Here is an 18468-nt window from a genome sequence, read left to right on the forward strand (position 1 = left end):
TTTTGGCTGTTTTTCACACTTGTGACCCTTTGCAGTATACCCCATGGTCACATGATCAAAATTCATGTGTTTGGAAGACAGGATGTACGGTATTTATGAAAGTTTGTCCATGGACCATCTAGTCACTATTTGTAACCTTTCCCGTTAACTTTCAACAAACAAAGTCAATGAGAGAAGCCAGATTTGCTTAATGCCCACATGATTCACTTAACAACTGCAGTGACTTGCAAAATGGAATAACAACTTCCTTGCTTAGTAACATACATTTTGGGCTCAGTTGTGGTTGTAAGTTGAGGATTATTTTTACAGTTCTTTAAGGCCTATCTGTTTCAGGATAGGAGACAAGCATCTTAACGTCTGTTATGCAGGATAGTCCTCAGCAAATCTAGTCTTACACTTAATTCTGAAGTCAGGATATTTGGAACAATAATAATATAATAGTCTAAAAAGTCATAATACTTAGCCAGGATTACCTTTGCTGTGATAACTAAGAACTTATAGGTAGTCCTCAATTTACAATAGTTCATTTAGTGACTGATTAAAGTTACAATAGCACTGAAAGAGTTTTTTTTTTTAACTTACATCCATTGCAGCATCCCCGTGGCCCTGAGATCAAAATTCAAGACACTTGCAATTGACTCATATTTATGATGGTTTAGTGTCCATATTAATTTAACTGCAGTGACAAAAAATGTCACAAAATGGGACATAACCCACTAAGCAACTGTCTTAGAAACAGAATTTTTGGGCTCAGTTGTTGTAATAAGTCGAGGACTTTGTATGGAGTTTAAATTGAACACATCCAGACAGTACTCCGTTACTCCCACGATGTTCAAGAAGTAGAATCTATTCAGGAAAAAGTTTTGTGTTCATGAGAAAATCTATTTGTGATAGTGTTTTAAAGACAAAATATATTTTTACATTCTTCATCATCACTACTCAGATGCTTTTGGTATGTTTTTTGCAGAATTAATATCTCAATGAAGCATAAATAGAGGGTTTTCTTCTAACTCCATTCCAATTGCAGCGAAGTAGAAGTATTTGATTACTTAGCCATATCTTTTTAGAAGTTAGAAATGAATTGTTGCTTTTCATCTTTTTCTCAATGTACTTTTCTTCTTTTCCGCTTCTCTTCTCAGACTTGACGTTTTTGCATGAAGGTAGCAAAACCTTAATGGATGGATTAATCAATGTAGAGAAACTGGTAAGAACATGTATCAAATAATTCTCAGTTTTCTTTACTGTATACTTCATAGTGACTTTAATTTCCCAGTTTACCAAACGGAATCAATCATGTCATTAAAGGGGAATAAATCTAAACTTTGTCTTGTCCAATGGCACCCAACTGTTTGGGCACCACCAACTGGTGGTGAGGAGTCGGTTTTGTAGACTGCCTGCATCCTGTGGATGGGGCTTCGCTTGTTTGTGTGGCCTGGTTTCTGGCATGCCATGGCCTGGTCCATGGACAGGGGGTTGGGGATTCCTGGTCTGGTCCATCTTCTCTCAGGGCATCCTTAAGAGAAAAATGAATTAGTCTCCGTAAGGAAATGCAATTTTAAAGCATCAAAAAAATTGTAAAATGATCTATTAACTCAGATAGCTGTAAAATCTTGGAGAGGTGCATGCAGGAGACATTTGCTTTCTAAGATGGGCTAAATGTCTGATTGGAACTCTAGACAATTTGCCATTTGTAAGGATATAAAAACTATACACAATGAAAGGCCAAAGATTTGCATGATTTGGCACTCTCTCTTGATGAAACTGATTTGCCCCCATGATAAATATGAAAAAAGCACTTGCAAGACTGTTATTTCTGTTTCTTGCCAAATTTGTGCTAGTTTTCTTTTATCACAATCACAATGTGCTGCCACTGGTAGGTACACTTGGTTCCTAAATTATATGGAACTTGCACTGAAGGTAAGACAAAGATTTTTATTTTTTATTTCTAAGTGCCTTTTCCCTCCTATAAAGATTCTGAAGGGAAAGGCTAGGCTTTTCTTACCTGCAAAATGCTGCTGGGAATTTTTTGATTCTGAATCTATAAGCTTTGGAATAATTTAAACAGGGGTATTTCTTTCACTTATTTTTTGGAATAAAATTCCTTCAAATTAAAACCTGTTTCAATTTTTTACTGGGACAAAGTCCTATCTGAAACTTGTTCTCAAAACATTTTGCATGCAAAATTTATTTATTAGATTTGTATAAATGGTTTGTCATCAAGCTGTGTTCCTTCCAAAAGCTCACATTCAAAGCTGTGATGCATTTGCAACTTCATTATTACACTAGACATCACTTTTGTGATTTCTCTCCTTCACAGATACAAGCACACAGCCAATTTCGCATAAAGCTAAAAAAAACCTTAGGTGCTGCTGTATATTATACTCATTTATTTTGCAATAATCTCTTATAAAAACAAAGAAGATGTTTATTCATTTCCTCTCCCTGGCATATAAATCCAACAAACAAACAAACATATTAATCTGCAATGTTGAACAATTCAGAAGGAGAATTTCACAGGTATAACAGGTGACATGGCAGAGCCCATAAGGTGGTGATTTAGCATCCATACCTGGGCATTTATGCATAATCTCCTGTGCTCCTTTTCCTTCAGGAAGGGAAGCCTAGGTTTCAGCCTTTGCAATTGGGGAGAGAAAAGAGGTTGTGCTGTGCACAGATGGCCTCTTGAATTAGCTCCATTCAAGCACTCTTTAACATAAAACACTTACCATGAGAGCGTGCTGGTTGAATCCTATCCCCTACTGACATCTCTGAAATGACATCAGCTTCCTATAACCATTGCCTGTTCCTTGCAGCTGCAAAGCAGGGAACGGCCAGTAATGCAGATTTCTCCCTGATACAGAAACTCACATATATATATAGTTGTATGCGCAGCTAGGCACAAGTGAGTTTCCCGTTCACATTAAATTTATTAATATATTTTTAATTTATTTAATTTATTTATTTATTATTTTTCTATGCTGTTCATTTTACTGTTACAGCAACTCTAGGCCGCTTATAAGTGGAGGAGTCCTACAAAATAATTATAATTAGAGGAATTTTTTTTAAAAAAAGAAGCTAAAAACCAACACAGTGGGCAACCTTGGGGTAGGAATCTTCTCTACCCATTCAGCCATTTCAACGTGGTCCCAGGTCAAGTGGCATGCCAAGTTTTCAGGCTCTTCTGGAAGGCCAAGAGTGTGGGGGTGGATCTAACATTTCCAACAAGAGGGTATTTCAGAGGGTGGGAGCCACAACTGAAAAGGCTCTTCTTCAGTCAAAATTCTTTGGGACCCGAAGTAGGCTCTTTCCACTGGATCAAGTGAGGCAAAAGTCCCATCAGGGTGAGTTGGCTCCTCAGATATAAGTAACTCAAAGTGGCAAACATAAATAATACTCCTTCCTTATTCTCTTGCCCTACAATAACCTCGTGAGATGGGCTGGCTGAGAGTTGGTGACAGGCCAGTCTCCCAGTTAGTTTTCAGGACTAAAGTGGGTCTAAACTCAGTGTCCTAATTTCTCGGCCATTACCTTAACCACTAGACCAATTCTCACATAGAAGACTTGTTCCTGTTATGCTGAAGGAACAATACATGAAGGAAGGTATTGCTCTGAGTATTCTGGGTGTAATATTGCCCGAACAGGGATATTTTCTGAAGAAATAATGGATTTATTTTACCAAAACTTTCTCGAAGTTTCTCGGTGGAGGGCAAATATCATAATTTGAAATGGCAAATTCTAATTCTGCTATCATTAAAATTATTTTTATTATTGTAGCACATAGCACATAGAGAATACAATTAAAACTGTTTTAAACACAAATTGTATTCTCTCTGTGCTATTTTTTTTTAATTCATCACAAACTTTATAACTTTATACTATCCTGGGGAAAAAAGGTGAAGGCAGAAATGGTGGGTAGGGGAAATCTGTGGAGCATATATGGAAGAAACAGGTTTGTTTTTCTAAAAAGATAGAGTAGCGGAGGGGCTATTTCTTGATAAAGGACGATTTATAGCACTAATGGGAACTTGACGATTGGAATGTTAGCATCTCACCCTTAAGAACATTGTTCAATAATTCCCCTGAAATATCTCCCCCTCCCCTTTACAAAATAGAAGAAAGCAAGCAGGGGCTTCAGGGAAGATGTGTGACAAAGTAGGAATTTATTTTATTTATTTATTTATTTTGTCCAATACACAATGAGTGATTTAGTGTGTGTGTGTGTGTGTGTGTGTGTGTGTATATATATATATATATATATATATATATATATATATATATATACAGTAGTCCCTCGCTATACCGCGCTTCACCTACTGCGGCTTCACTTCATCGCGGGTTTCTGAGGAACTCGATCGGCAGATTTAAACAGCCCGCCAAACTTGATCGGCAGGTTTTTTTTTAAAAAAAAAATTAAAATTGTAAATACTGTATTTAAATACTGTATCTAAAATAAATAGTATGGGAAGGGTTTATAAACACTTAAAACAATGAAAACTTACCAAACAATTACAATATAAATACTTAAATAAGTACTATCAGTCGATAAATTCCCCATCGCGGATTTCACCTATCGCGGCCAGGTCTGGAACGTAACACCAGCGATAGGTGAGGGACTACTGTATATACATACACACTGTGTATATATATATATATATATATATATGTCACATGTTTAAGCTGAATTTGAAAATTAAGGGAGACTAGGATAGATCTATTTCGGCCTTGTTTTGGCCTCATCAGCTAGCCATACCCACTGGGACTTGAACCTGCAACCTTTGCCTTGTAAGGCAGAGAATTATCCTCTAGGCTACAGTATCCAATCCCTTCAGCTCTGTACCAGGGAAGGGTTATATTTTTGTGTCGAATCACCCTGGTATATTGAAGGAACATCACAGCTCCTTTTTTGCCTCTCGGCCCAACCCAGGGCCATTTCCAAGGCAGTTAATTTTATTGATAGCCGACAATTCTATCTATATATGTCACATGTTTAAGCTGAATTTGAAAATTAAGGGAGACTAGGATAGATCTATTTCGGCCTTATTTTGGCCTCATCAGCTAGCCATACCCACTGGGACTTGAACCTGCAACCTTTGCCTTGTAAGGCAGAGAATTATCCTCTAGGCTACAGTATCCAATCCCTTCAGCTCTGTACCAGGGAAGGGTTACATTTTTGTGTCGAATCACCCTGGTATATTGAAGGAACATCACAGCTCCTTTTTTTGCCTCTCGGCCCAACCCAGGGCCATTTCCAAGGCAGTTAATTTTATTGATAGCCGACAATTCTATCTATATGTGTCACATGTTTAAGCTGAATTTGAAAATTAAGGGAGACTAGGATAGATCTATTTCGGCCTTGTTTTGGCCTCATCAGCTAGCCATACCCACTGGGACTTGAACCTGCAACCTTTGCCTTGTAAGGCAGAGAATTATCCTCTAGGCTACAGTATCCAATCCCTTCAGCTCTGTACCAGGGAAGGGTTACATTTTGTGTCGAATCACCCTGGTATATTGAAGGAACATCACAGCTCCTTTTTTGCCTCTCGGCAAAAATACAGTAAAATATAGTAAAATACATGATGAAGGTTATAGAGGAGATGCTCTTAATAAGATATATCTAAGAAAGAATAGAAAAGAAGATATAGTAATAGAACATATCAATGAAAGAATAGAAGGAGAGAAATAGGAATAGAAGAAAGGTATAGGAGATATAGGTGAGCAATAGGACGGGACGGAAGGCACTCTAGTACACTTGTACTCGCCCCTTATTGTTTCATTATTGTTTCATTATGGATGATTCCCTGTGTCAGCATGCTCAAGGTCAATAGCCTGACCTTTGGGCAGAGGGTTTTGCTCTTTTGATTAGCCCAGGGAAGATGGCTGGGCCCTTGGTATTTATACCAGGCCACACTGATCAGATTTACAGATTGTTGACTCAATATGGCGACCCCACCCCTATAGCATATGTTGTCCAAAGTGACATCTGAAGAGCGCTATATTCCTCTCTTCACAACAGTGTACCTTACTCCACCAGACTTGAAATTTTGGACCTACATAGTTTAGAACTATGCTGCCTTTGATCCAGTGAAGGGCTGCACATTTTTTTTACTACCACACTGTGGGCATGGCTTATTTTGTGGTTGTGGCTTGCCAGGCATGTGACCAGGTGGGAGTGGCTTGATGATCATGGGACTGGGGGGTGACATGCTTAAAGGTGGTGTCTCCTCGCCTCAAAGAGATACAATTCCCCTATTTTCTATTACCGAACATCCAAAATATACTATTTAATTCTATGTATATATGCCATATGTGAACATACATATTACACACAGGCACACAAAAATATACATTATCTATTATATAAACTGTATGTGTATGTACACACACACGCGCACACACAGCTCTTCTAGAATTATACACATTCAACCTCATTTACTATGATAGGAAAAACCTACCCAGAGCCCAGAAGGGAAAAAACGAAAAACATTCAAAATTTTGCTACCGGTACTGTGTACCTGACCGTACCCGTAGGAGCCCAACACTGCTTTAATCTGACCTAAGTGTAGCACATAAAAGTATCTGCTACAATGTCCTACCTGTCAATAGCTACTTCAGCTTCAACCGCAACAATACACGAGCCCACAATAGATGCAAACATAATGTAAACTGCTCTAAGCCTCCCCGAGTCTACGGAGAGGGGCGGCATACAAATCTAATTAATAATAATAATAATAATAATAATAATAATAATAATAATAATAATAAACATGATTGCAAAAACTTGACTTAAGCAACAGAGTGGTCATTGCATGAAACAAATTACATGGCTCTGTAGTTTCTTCCCCAAACCCCCAAAACTTTAACTTTATACTGTCTACCGTTGACCTCACCCCATTCCTAAGAGGTCTATAAGGGGCTTGTGTAAGCACATCATCGCCCCTAATATACCCACGTATTTGTAAAATTTCCTGTACTCATAACCATGCTTGCACTTCTTATATATTCACAATCATATTTATACTTTGTTTATACTTTGTTTGCAATTATATACACGCTGGACAAAATAAATAATAAATAAAAGATCTGGGGCTGCTTTTCAAAATATTTTGTGAGATGTGCCGAGAAAATGAGGGTCTAGCAGAAATGACTGAGTTTTGGGGAGGAGAAAGGGTTGGTCCATTCCCTGTATAGTTTGCTCCCCTCCACCCCTACCCCCATGCCATGCTGAAGGCATACAGGTTTTATTGTCCAGCTTGGCGTAGTAAGACCGAAAGCCTTTTTCTCTGCTGCAAAGGCATAAGGAGGAACGGATGCTGGAGGCTAGAGCTGTTCTAATTTTCTGCCTCAGAGCCCATCTTTCTCTGCCTTTCCTTTCCTGCTGAGGCTGTTCACCCTGCTAGGATGTAACGAGTCGCGAGAAAAACACTCAGCGTTATTTTAGTCCCTGCTGTAGGCCTGGGGAAGGGTAGGAATGGTTGACTTTCGCCTCCAGCAAGTCTGAGCAAATGCAGTCTGACAGTGGGAGGATGGGAGGGCTACGGCTCCCTCCCCTCCTGCATCTCGCCCCCTGCCCCGGGGAGATTATCTAGGGGTGAGTCCGCTGTATAGTGTCTAGCTCAGTGGGACAGTGGAGTTTCCATGGCAACAGTTTTGCAGAAGCTCCTGCAGCTCTCCTTGTTAGGAGACAAATGTGAGAGAGAGGTGTTCAGTGCCCACGTTGGCCCAGATTTTTTAGTCTCTGGGGAAGAGGATACGGTGGTGGAAGTGGTGGTATACAAACGAGGTTACATCTTGGTCAGCGAAGCCCTAGTTTTTCTTAAGATCTCACCCCCAGCCTCTGGCCTAAATGTGCATTGTGTGAAATGCAGAATTATTTGGAGGCTGGGCATTCATCTCTTTCCGATTACAGAAATAAAAGTTCTGTAATTATTTATATAAGGTGTTTCCAACAAGCCTGTTTATCCAAAATAACAGGCTCAGCGCAATATGGAGCTCTCTTTTTTAATTTTTTGAAGTTGCTTTTGGCTATTTTTAACAGCACGCATCTTAGATGGCATTTTGGGGGTTTTAGGGGGGGAAAAGAGGAACACATTATTTTGAATGTCTGATCTTGGCTGTTCTGGAAAAAAATAAAAAGGGTCTTAGCATTCAAGAGATCCTATAGTTGTGGGCTAAATTGGAAAATCAAATAAGCATTTTAGAAGAAAGTGATGGCAAACCACCACCATATTGTTGCTAAAAATAAAAACACCTCCAATATGGATGGGACTGTGAAATCAGCAGGAGTGGAGGTTGGAAGGGAAAAAATTGCCTTTCTATAGGATTCATAGGCTTCTGTGAAACAGAAGAACAAGTGAGAACTTTGAAAAATGATGGAGTTATGCAGAGTTATAGAACTCCTCTGAAACTTGCTAATAGATTACACAAAGGAAAGTACTTTTTGAAAATAATAAACTGCAGACTTTTAAGAGTTTGCTGACCACTTTCTATCAAGTTAAAAAGTAACTTTTTGATCTGCAGAACAATGTTGTAGTTGTTTGAAAAGAAAATTTACCAGTGCAATTGAATAAGACATTGCTGAAAATTTACATATAATAAAAGGTTTCAGTCTACAGGTATCTCAAATTTTATCAAGGATATTACAGTGATTAATTGATAATCTGTCTCATATTTAACCTGCATTACCAACTTGTCTCTCCAACCTCTCCCCAAGTTAAATTCTAAATTTCTGTGCTTCCAATGTAGCTCACAAAATCTTACGCTATAACTAAAATATGTTGGTTACTGTATATGTTAAGGTCAATAATATGAAAATGCTATTAATTAACCCTACATAGTGCTTTGCTTGAGGGTTAGTTACATTTTACCATCAATCAATAGTAATTTTTTTGTTAACAGAGAAATAGAATTCCTTTCTCTTCACCTATTTTTCATTTCATCAATCGATATTACAAAAATAGGACTTTAAAACAGCATTCCAATATGCTGCAGTAAGTCAGCAATCATTTTAATAAAATATTTTACTTATATGTAAGTTGACGAAACTCTTAAAATTTTTATTCCCGCTTTTTACATATACAAGTTAAGGCAGAAATAATACTAATTCTCCTCTCTCCTTTTATTTTCCTCACAAAAACATAAGGTTGATAAAATATTTCTTTAATAAAGTAATTTTAAGTTCTGCCAACCCTTGCTTGGTTATGGTTCTTAACAAAATTTTCTAGTGAGTCCTTTAAAATGAGAGTGATTCAATCTGATAGCAAAGCCATCTGTATGTTAAACAAAAAACAGAAAAAACAGATATTCCGGAATAAATAGGACTGCTCCGATTTATTGGTAGAGCTCTCCCTCTGCTGGTGAAAACGTGCATTCCATCCAGCATCCCTTTGAGGGTGAGAAAATGTATATGATGGGGTTTCCTTCATTGTACTATTCATACTGGTAGTAGGTGTATTAAATATAGCATTACAAAGATCATTAGGATTTAAGAGGTGAGTGTACCTTTTCAGTTTATACTCAAGCTTTGAATCTGACCTTTGCTGAAAATAATGGATTGATTAATCTATATTTTTAAAAATCTGAGCAGTAATCCCTCATTTTTCATGAGGGATGCATTCCAAGACCACCCGTGAAAAATAAATTTCCGTGAAGTAGAGGAAAGATATTTTTTAATGTATTTAATGAGTATTTGGACTTTTAAAATCCACCCTTTGCATTAAACAGTCATTCTATAATGTTTCTTAGCTGGAACTACTTGTGATATCCTACCAGTTTCTTTAATAGAGTACAGTAGTACTGTAGAAGAATTTTACGAATTTATAATGGATTTAAAATTTTCAATGGATTTAAGCCCCCTTTGAAAACCCGTGAAATAGCGAATCCGCAAAAGATGAACCGCAAAGTAGCGAGGGGTTACGGTATATAAAAATAGTTTTTTTAAAAATCCCCCGAAATATTAATATATGGAGGTGTTAAATTCTCTCTTAACAATAGACATAAAAAGCTCCCACCACCACTACTGATAATGGCTTGGGGAAAGAGCTGTTGTTAATGCTTTTTAAAAAGGCAATAAGCTGGGACTCATGCAAGTCATGAGAAGAATGCTGTTGTAGCCAAGCAGCTCCTGCAACAGAGAAGGCCTGCCTTCTGAGTCCTGCTAGAGGGTATTGCTTGATTGATGGAATCAGGAATAAGCTAAATCTGCTAGATCTTACAGGACAGGCAGAAGTCCCAGGAAACAGATAACTAGGCCTCATGACATCTAGATCTTTAAAAATGTCAACCAGAGCCTTAAATATCACTCAGAAGCTGAGGAATACCCAGTTAACAGAGAAATAGAATTCCTTTCCCTTCACCTATTTTTCTTTTCATCAATTGATATTACAAAAATAGGGCTTTAAAACAGCATTCCAATATGGTTCTTGCTGCAGTAAGTCAGCAATCATTTTAATAAAATATTTTACTTATGTGTAAGTTGATGAAACTCTTTTAAAATTTTTATTCCCACTTTTTACATATACAAGTTAAGGCAGAAATAATACTAATTCTCCTCTCTCCTTTTATTTTCCTCACAAAAACATAAGGTTGATAAAATATTACTTTAATAAAGTAATTTTAAGTCCTGCCAACCCTTGGTTGGTTATGGTTCTTAACAGAATCTTCTAGTGAGTCCTTTAAAATGAGAGTGATTCAATCTGATAGCAAAGCCATTTGTATGTTAAACAAAAAACAGATAAGAAGACAGATATTCTGGAATAAATAGGACTACTCTGATTTATTGGTAGAGCTCTCCCTCTGCTGGTGAAAACGTGCATTCCATCCAGCATCCCTTTGAGGGTGAGAAAATGTATATGATGGGGTTTCCTTCATTGTACTACAGTGTTCCCTCGATTTCCGCGGGGGATGCGTTCTGAGACCGCCCGCGAAAGTCAAATTTCCGCGAAGTAGAGATGCGGAAGTAAATACACAATTTTTGGCTATGGACAATATCACAAGCCATCCCTTAACACTTTAAACCCCTAAATTACCATTTCCCATTCCCTTAACAACCATTTACTCACCATTATTACTGGTACTCACCATTGAATAAGACACTTAGTGATCCTGATATTTATAAACATAATTATTTATTAACAATATTTTTTGTTTGTTATTTATTTGCAAAAATTATTAGTTTGGCGATGACATATGACGTCATTGGGTGGGGAAAACCGTGGTATAGGGAAAAAAGCCGCAAAGTATTTTTTAATTAATATTTTTTGAAAAACCGTGGTATAGGCTATTCACGAAGTTTGAACCCGCGAAAATCGAGGGAACACTGTATTCATACTGGTAGGTTTGTTAATATAGCATTACAAAGATCATTAGGATTTAAGAGGTGAGTGTACCTTTTCAGTTTATACTCAAGCTTTGAATCTGACCTTTGCTGAAAATAATGGATTGATTAATTTATATTTTAAAAAATCTGAGCAGATTAATATAGTAATCCCTCATTTTTTCATAGGGGATGTGTTCCAAGACCACCCGTGGAAAACGAATTTCTGTGAAGTAGAAGAAAGATATTTTTTTATGTATTTAACGAGCATTTGGACTTTTAAAATTTATCCTTTGCATTAAACAGTCATTCTATAATGTTTCTCAGCTGGAACTACATGTGATATCCTACCAGTTTCTTTAATAGAGTACAGTAGTACTGTAGAAGAATTTTATGAATTTATAATGGATTTAAAATTTTCAATGGAGTTAATGGATTTAAGCCCCCTTTGAAAACCTATGAAGTAGCGAATCCATGAAAGATGAACCACAAAGTAGTGAGGGGTTACTATATAAAAATAGTTTAAAAAAATAAATCCCCCAAAGTCTACTGAGAGGGGTGGCATACAAATCTAATAAATAAATTAATATATGGTGGTGTTAAATTCTCTCTTAACAATAGACATAAAAAGCTCCCACCACCACTACTGATAATGGCTTGGGGAAAGAGCTGTTAATACTTTTTTAAAAGGCAATAAGCTGGGACTCATGCAAGTCAGGAGAAGAATGCTGTTGTAGACAAGCAGCTCCTGCAACAGAGCTTTAAATGTCACTCAGAAGCTGAGGAATACCCAGTGCAGTTCAAGGGGCATGTTGTATGGACATGTCATAGCTGACTTGTCATAACACGTAGTGTGTAGTGTCATTGTATTTTGTACCATCTGTAATTTCTGAATCATTTTCAAGGATAGTCCCATATACAGTGCACTGCAGAATCCATTTTGAGATCAACAAGCCAAGAGGGACTGTTAAGAAAGGACTTCTATTTGAGAAAGGGTATACAGTGGTACCTCGAGATACGAGTTTAATTCGTTCCGGACCTGGGCTCTTAAGTCGAGCAGCTCTTATCTCGAACGACTTTTCCCCATAGGAATTAATGTAAATAATTTTAATTGGTTCCAGCCCTCAAAAAACTCACAAAGTTAGTCTAAATTATGCAGAAAGACATGTTTTTAATGAAGAAATGTACATGTACATATAAATGAATAATGAAGTTTCTTTCACTTAACTTGTAAACTTTCTTAAACTTTTAAATTTACATATGTTCAACTTCTCTGCCACCCAATCCTGTAGGACAGAGGTCCCCAACCCTTTTTGCACCAGGGACCGGCTTTAAGTGATCAAGAGAGGAATGGGTGAATGAATGGACGGAGGGTGGGAAGGAAGGGGTTGGGGGTTGGGGGGATTCTGGAAAGCCCCCCAGGCCGGCAGCAACCTTTTAAAACAGCCACGCCGTTTGCGAGCTAACTCCTGAAGCCAAACTCTAAAGGCGAACTTCCGCGTCCTGGGCTCTCAGCAAGGGGGTTGCATGAGAGACGTGGCAGTGTTCTCTCAGCGGAGGCTGGCGAAGGTGATATTCAATGTCGGGGGCGCACGGGCGGTTGCGCGCGCTCCCTATCTCCCTGCTAGCCCACTTGGAATGTGAAATTCAAAACAGCGTTGGGATCCCCCCACCCCCAGCAGAAGCCAAGGACCCCCAGAGTGGGGCGGCAGGGGAGGCGACCGCCTCTCCACTCACCAAGTGCCGGGATACGAGCTGAGAAGAGCCGGGCTGGCTTACTTTCCTTCCTTTCCTCGCTGATGCAGAGCCACTCGAACAAAGCGTCACACCCCCCTGACGCTTTTGGCGGCAAAAGAGCCCAGCGTCGCTTCGGAAGCCGCCGAAAGCGTCAGAGGGGCGCGACGCTTTGTTCGAGTGGCTCTGCATCAGCGCGGGAAGGAAGGAAAGTAAGCCAGCCCGGCTCTTCTCGGCTCGTATCGCGGATTTGAGCTCGGGAGACGAACAAAAATGTCTCTCCTCTCCCAGCTCTTATCTCGAGTAGCTCTTATCTCGAGCAGCTCTTATGTCGGGGTTCCACTGTAATTGGTTCACCCAATGCGAAGGTTCTCCCGGGCCAAGCTGCTTTCAAAGAGACCCTTGAATCAAGTACGACCCAGAAATTATGCACAAAACTCTCACAGTCTTCAGATATTGGGAGGACTTCAATAGCATCATTAGGCCAGTTGAGTGAAGGGGTGTATATACATTATCAGCAGCATACATATCCTCCCTGGGCTGGCCAAATCATCTCATTGATGATATTGCTCAAAATAGCAGATGGCCTAACCTAGCAGCTTCATTTGGATGTTAAATAAAAGGAGTAAGAATGATGAGCCTATGACTTCCCATAGATCAGTGATCTATGAAAAGTAGTAGATGCTTGGAGCAAACTTCCAGCAGACATGGTTGGTAAAGCCACAGTAACTGAATTTAAACATGCCTAGGATAAACATTTTATTTATTTATTTATTTATTTATTGGATTTGTATGCCGCCCCTCTCCGCAGACTCGGGGCGGCTAACAACAGCAATAAAACAGTATATAACAAAATCCAATACTAAAAACAGTTAAAAACCCATTATATAAAAACCAATCATACATAGATACATACCATGCATAAAATTGTAAAGGCCTAGGGGGAAGTGTATTTCAGTTCCCCCATGCCTGGCGGCAGAGGTGGGTTTTAAACAGCTTTCGAAAGGCAAGGAGGGTGGGGGCAATTCTAATCTCTGGGGGGAGTTGGTTCCAGATGGCCGGGGCCGCCACAGAGAAGGTTCTTCCTCTGGGTCCCGCCAAGCGACATTGTTTGGAGAATCACCGTAACACTGTTTCCCACTCTCTGCAGAAGGATACTGTGATGAATGTTATTGAAAGCTATTGAAAGAGCAAGAAAATTTAGGATGGGTGCACTTCCTCAACTTAATTGTACCAGCTCATCTACAAGCATGATCAATGTAGTTTCTATACTGCATCAAACACTGGTTGAAACCTTCACTTAAAAGGACTTAGATAATTTGTTTTCTTTAGTGCCTTTTATAAATAAAATCCAACCACCTCCTGGGTCCAACCTCCTTCTTCAAAAAAAGATTTATCAAATGTGTGATAAAGACAAACCTCCTCTATGAAGTTGGAAAAACAGTACTTTAGCTGTTTACAAATGAAATATGGTCAATATTCTTTGGCATGATCGAAATTTAGATGTGTTTTTTCCATCTCTATTCTCTTTTGCAGCATTCAGTTGCAGAAAAAGTACGCACTGTCAGGAAATGCCGAAGTCGACCTCTCTGTAAGTATTACATCACAAGTGGGGCTACTTATATATGGTATTGGTATGGTTAGCTATGAAACATTTAACAGAACATGGAAGAAACACAATCTATGATTAAATAATCTAGAATTTTAAACTGATCCATATATTGCTATGATATATTGAGTTTTGTTTAAATAATTAGTTCAAACTAATCTCATTTTGCTGGTGTGATGTGTTTTTTGCAGCAAATCTACCCAGGCATTAGTTTGATTCATCTGCCGCTTTAGGTCATAGTAAATAACTGGCATAAGAGAAGAGGTGGGTTCCTCCTCGTTCACACCAGTTCACCCGAACTGGTAGCAAACTGCTGGTGATGTCACAATGACATCACGGAATTGGTTTGGTCGATGCCAGTCCGTGGAAGCTGCCATCTTTTTAAAAAAAAAATATTTTTAAAAAAATTATTTTTGAAAAAAAATATTTTTGAAATTTTCCTGGGTCTTTTTTTTTCTGTGCATGTGCAAAAGTTGATTTTCTGGCACTATGCACGTGTCGCCATTTTGTTTTCAGCTTTTGGAGGGGTGATTTTTTTTTTACAAAAATGGCAATGTTCATGCGTGCGTGAAGCATGCATGTGCTCACATGGTACAGGAAGAAGCGAACCACCAGCGAGGTAAGTTAGAACCCACCCCTGCAACAGGAACCGCCTGCTTAAAGTGCTACCTCCTTCTCTGAGTAGCACAGCTGCAAAACCATGAATAATTTAAGGATGAACTGTGATGTATGACTATTATGTCTTGCTCTCTTGGCTAGGGAGGGCAGATAATTTAAAATCTCCCTTCTTCCAAAGTTTCCACCATAAAGGACACTTATGCTTAGTCAACGAAGCAGTGGATGTGATGTGCCGGTGCCTGGAGGCTGTTGGAGTCTGGATGGGTGTCAACAGACTCAAACTCAACCCTGATAAGACGGAGTGGCTGTGGGTTTTGCCTCCTAGGACTCACTGCTCACAGTCACTCATGCCTCATCACCTCAAGGTTCGACTACTGTAACGCTCTCTACATGGGGTTACCTTTGAAGAGAGTTCGGAAACTTCAGATTGTGCAGAATGCAGCTGTGAGAGCAATCATGGCCTTCCCTAGGTATGCGCATGTTACACCAACACTCCGCAGTCTGCATTGGTTGCCGATCACTTTCTGGTCACAATTCAAAGTGTTGGTTATGACCTATAAAGCCCTTCATGGCATTGGACCAGAATATCTACAGGACCGTCTTCTGCCACACGAATCCCAGCGGCCAGTTAGGTCCAACAGAGTTGGCCTTCTCCGGGTCCCATCGATTACACAATGTTGTTTGGCAGGACCCAGGGGAAGAGCCTTCTCTGTGGTGGCCCCGAACCTCTGGAATCAGATTCCCCCAAAGATCAGATTTCCCCCCACTCTCCTTGCCTTTCGTAAGCTCCTTAAAACCCACTTCTGTGGTCAGGCATGGGGGAATTGAGATATTCATTCCCCCCAGGCCTATACAATTTATGCATGGTATATTTGTGTGTATGTTTGGTATTTAATAAGGGTTTTTAGTTATTTTAAATATTAGATTTGTTATATGTTGTTTTATTATTGTTGTTAGCCACCTCGAGTTTACGGAGAGGGGCAGCATACAAATATAATCAATCAATCAATCAATCTGCAGAATACTAGTTAGGCTGAACTTTCATCATAGCTTATATAAAGCACTCTTAACTCCCCCACCAAGAATTTTCCATTTGACCTAGTAATATAGAAAATTGAAAGCTACTTTGAGTCATCCTGGATAAACCTTTTAATAAATATTTTACCAATCTTGGAACACAAGAGGCAGTATTATGCAATGTTACTTGTGGAAAGACTTATAATGAGAATTTATCCTATTAAACCAAGGAAGCAATTCTCTACATGCAAAAATGAGACTACTAAAGGGAAACATATGAAAGAGACAGCAATTAAACATACAGAATTCCAAATAAAATCAATAGACTAGCTATTCAATATCTACATGAAACTGCTGGGTGAGATCATCTAGGGGCATGGGCTGAAGTATCATCAGTATGCCGATGATACCCAGCTGTACATTTCCACCCCATGTCCAGTCAACGAAGCAGTGGAAGTGATGTGCCGGTGCCTGGAGGCTGTTAGGGTCTGGATGGGTGTCAACAGACTCAAACTCAACCCAGATAAGACGGAGTGGCTGTGGGTTTTGCCTCCCGGGGACAATTCCATCTGTCCATCCATAACCCTGGGGGGGGGAATTATTGACCCCCTCAGAGAGGGTCCGCAACTTGGGCGTCCTCCTCGATCCACAGCTTACATTAGAGAACCATCTTTCAGCTATGGCGAGGGGGGCGTTTGCCCAGGTTCGCCTGGTGTACCAGTTGCGGCCCTATCTGGACCGGGACTCACTGCTCACAGTCACTCATGCCCTCATCACCTCGAGGTTTGACTACTATAATACTCTCTACATGGGGCTACCTCTGAAGAATGTTCAGGAACTTCAGATCGTGCAGAATGCAGCTGCGAGAACAATCATGGGCTTCCCTAGGTATGCCCATGTTACACCAACACTCCGCAGTCTGCATTGGTTGCCGATCAGTTTCCGGTCACAATTCAAAGTGCTGGTTATGACCTATAAAGCCCTTCATGGCATCGGACCAGATTATCTCAGGGACCGCCTTCTGCCACACGAATCCCAGCAACTGGTTAGGTCCCACAGAGTTGGCCTTCTCTGGGTCCCGTCAACTAAACAATGTTGTTTGGCAGGACACAGGGGAATAGCCTTCTTTGTGGCAGCCCCAACCCTCTGGAACCAGCTCCCCCTGGAGATTAGAATTGCCCCCGCCCTCCTTGCCTTTCGTCAGGCATGGGGGAATTGAGACATCTCTCAATTATGCATGGTTTGTTTGTGTGTATGTTTTTTGCTTTTTAATAAGGGGTTTTACTGATTTTAAATTATTAGATTTGTTATACATTGTTTTATTGTTTTTGTGAGCCGACCCAAGTCTACGGAGAGGGGCGGCATACAAATCTAATAAATAGTAGTAGTAATAATAATAATAATAATAATAATAATAATAATAATAATAATAATAATAATAATCATCATCTAATTATTATCACCTTGAAGAAACTCAAGGGTGCGTAATTGGAAAGAGATGATCTGGCTCCGGTTCACTGTTTGAATAGCGATATACCTTCTTTTCTTTCTTCTTGACATATCCTTAGAATATGAAGAAAATAAAATTTCTATCTACTGCCATTCTGTGGTTATCTGGGTTTTTGCAATCCAGATATGGTACTGATTTTCTGGAACTCCTTTGTTGAATCAAGATAAATACTTCATCACTTACATTTTGAATCTATCCTGCAAATTGAACATTGATTTGTGACCAAACTATTTTACTAATCCTTTTGGTGGAATGATGAGCACAGTCTAATTTTCATCCACTATGCAACTACATAAAAAGGAATAGAATGAGACTCTTTTGCAAATAAAAGCTAATTTCAGTCCATTAAATACTCTGAATGGGTTAATTTATCAAATACTTTAGGAGACAATATTGTGCTGCACCTAAGATGCAGTTACAACTGTTATTGGATTCATAACAGGATGAGATGCTATGATTTGCTTAGCTATAGGTCAGTGATGGCGAACCTATGACACAGGTGCCACAGGTGGAACACAGGTGCCACAGGTGGAACGCAAAGCATATCTGCTGGCGCACAAGCTGTTACAATAGCCCATCTTCAGTATGCATGTAAGTGCTAGCAGCTGATTTTTGGCTGCACAGAAGCTCTGGGTGGGCGTTTATGGCTTCCAGAGAGCCTCTGGGGGG

The 18468-nt window shown here is 39.4% G+C and overlaps 1 protein-coding gene across 2 annotated transcripts in view; it reads left to right on the top strand.

Annotated features, from left to right (window-relative positions):
• The window catches only part of LOC139155457 (rap guanine nucleotide exchange factor-like 1), an 88103-nt gene that overhangs the window by 64941 nt on the left and 4694 nt on the right, over positions 1 to 18468 (top strand). For both annotated transcript variants that reach the window (XM_070730592.1, XM_070730593.1), the window contains exons 13-14: positions 1140 to 1204; positions 14582 to 14636. In XM_070730592.1, coding sequence (XP_070586693.1) covers positions 1140 to 1204; positions 14582 to 14636 — 120 coding nt within the window. The remainder of the gene's footprint in view (positions 1 to 1139; positions 1205 to 14581; positions 14637 to 18468) is intronic.

Source organism: Erythrolamprus reginae, unplaced genomic scaffold (assembly GCF_031021105.1).
Source record: "Erythrolamprus reginae isolate rEryReg1 unplaced genomic scaffold, rEryReg1.hap1 H_2, whole genome shotgun sequence".
Lineage (NCBI taxonomy): Eukaryota > Metazoa > Chordata > Lepidosauria > Squamata > Dipsadidae > Erythrolamprus > Erythrolamprus reginae.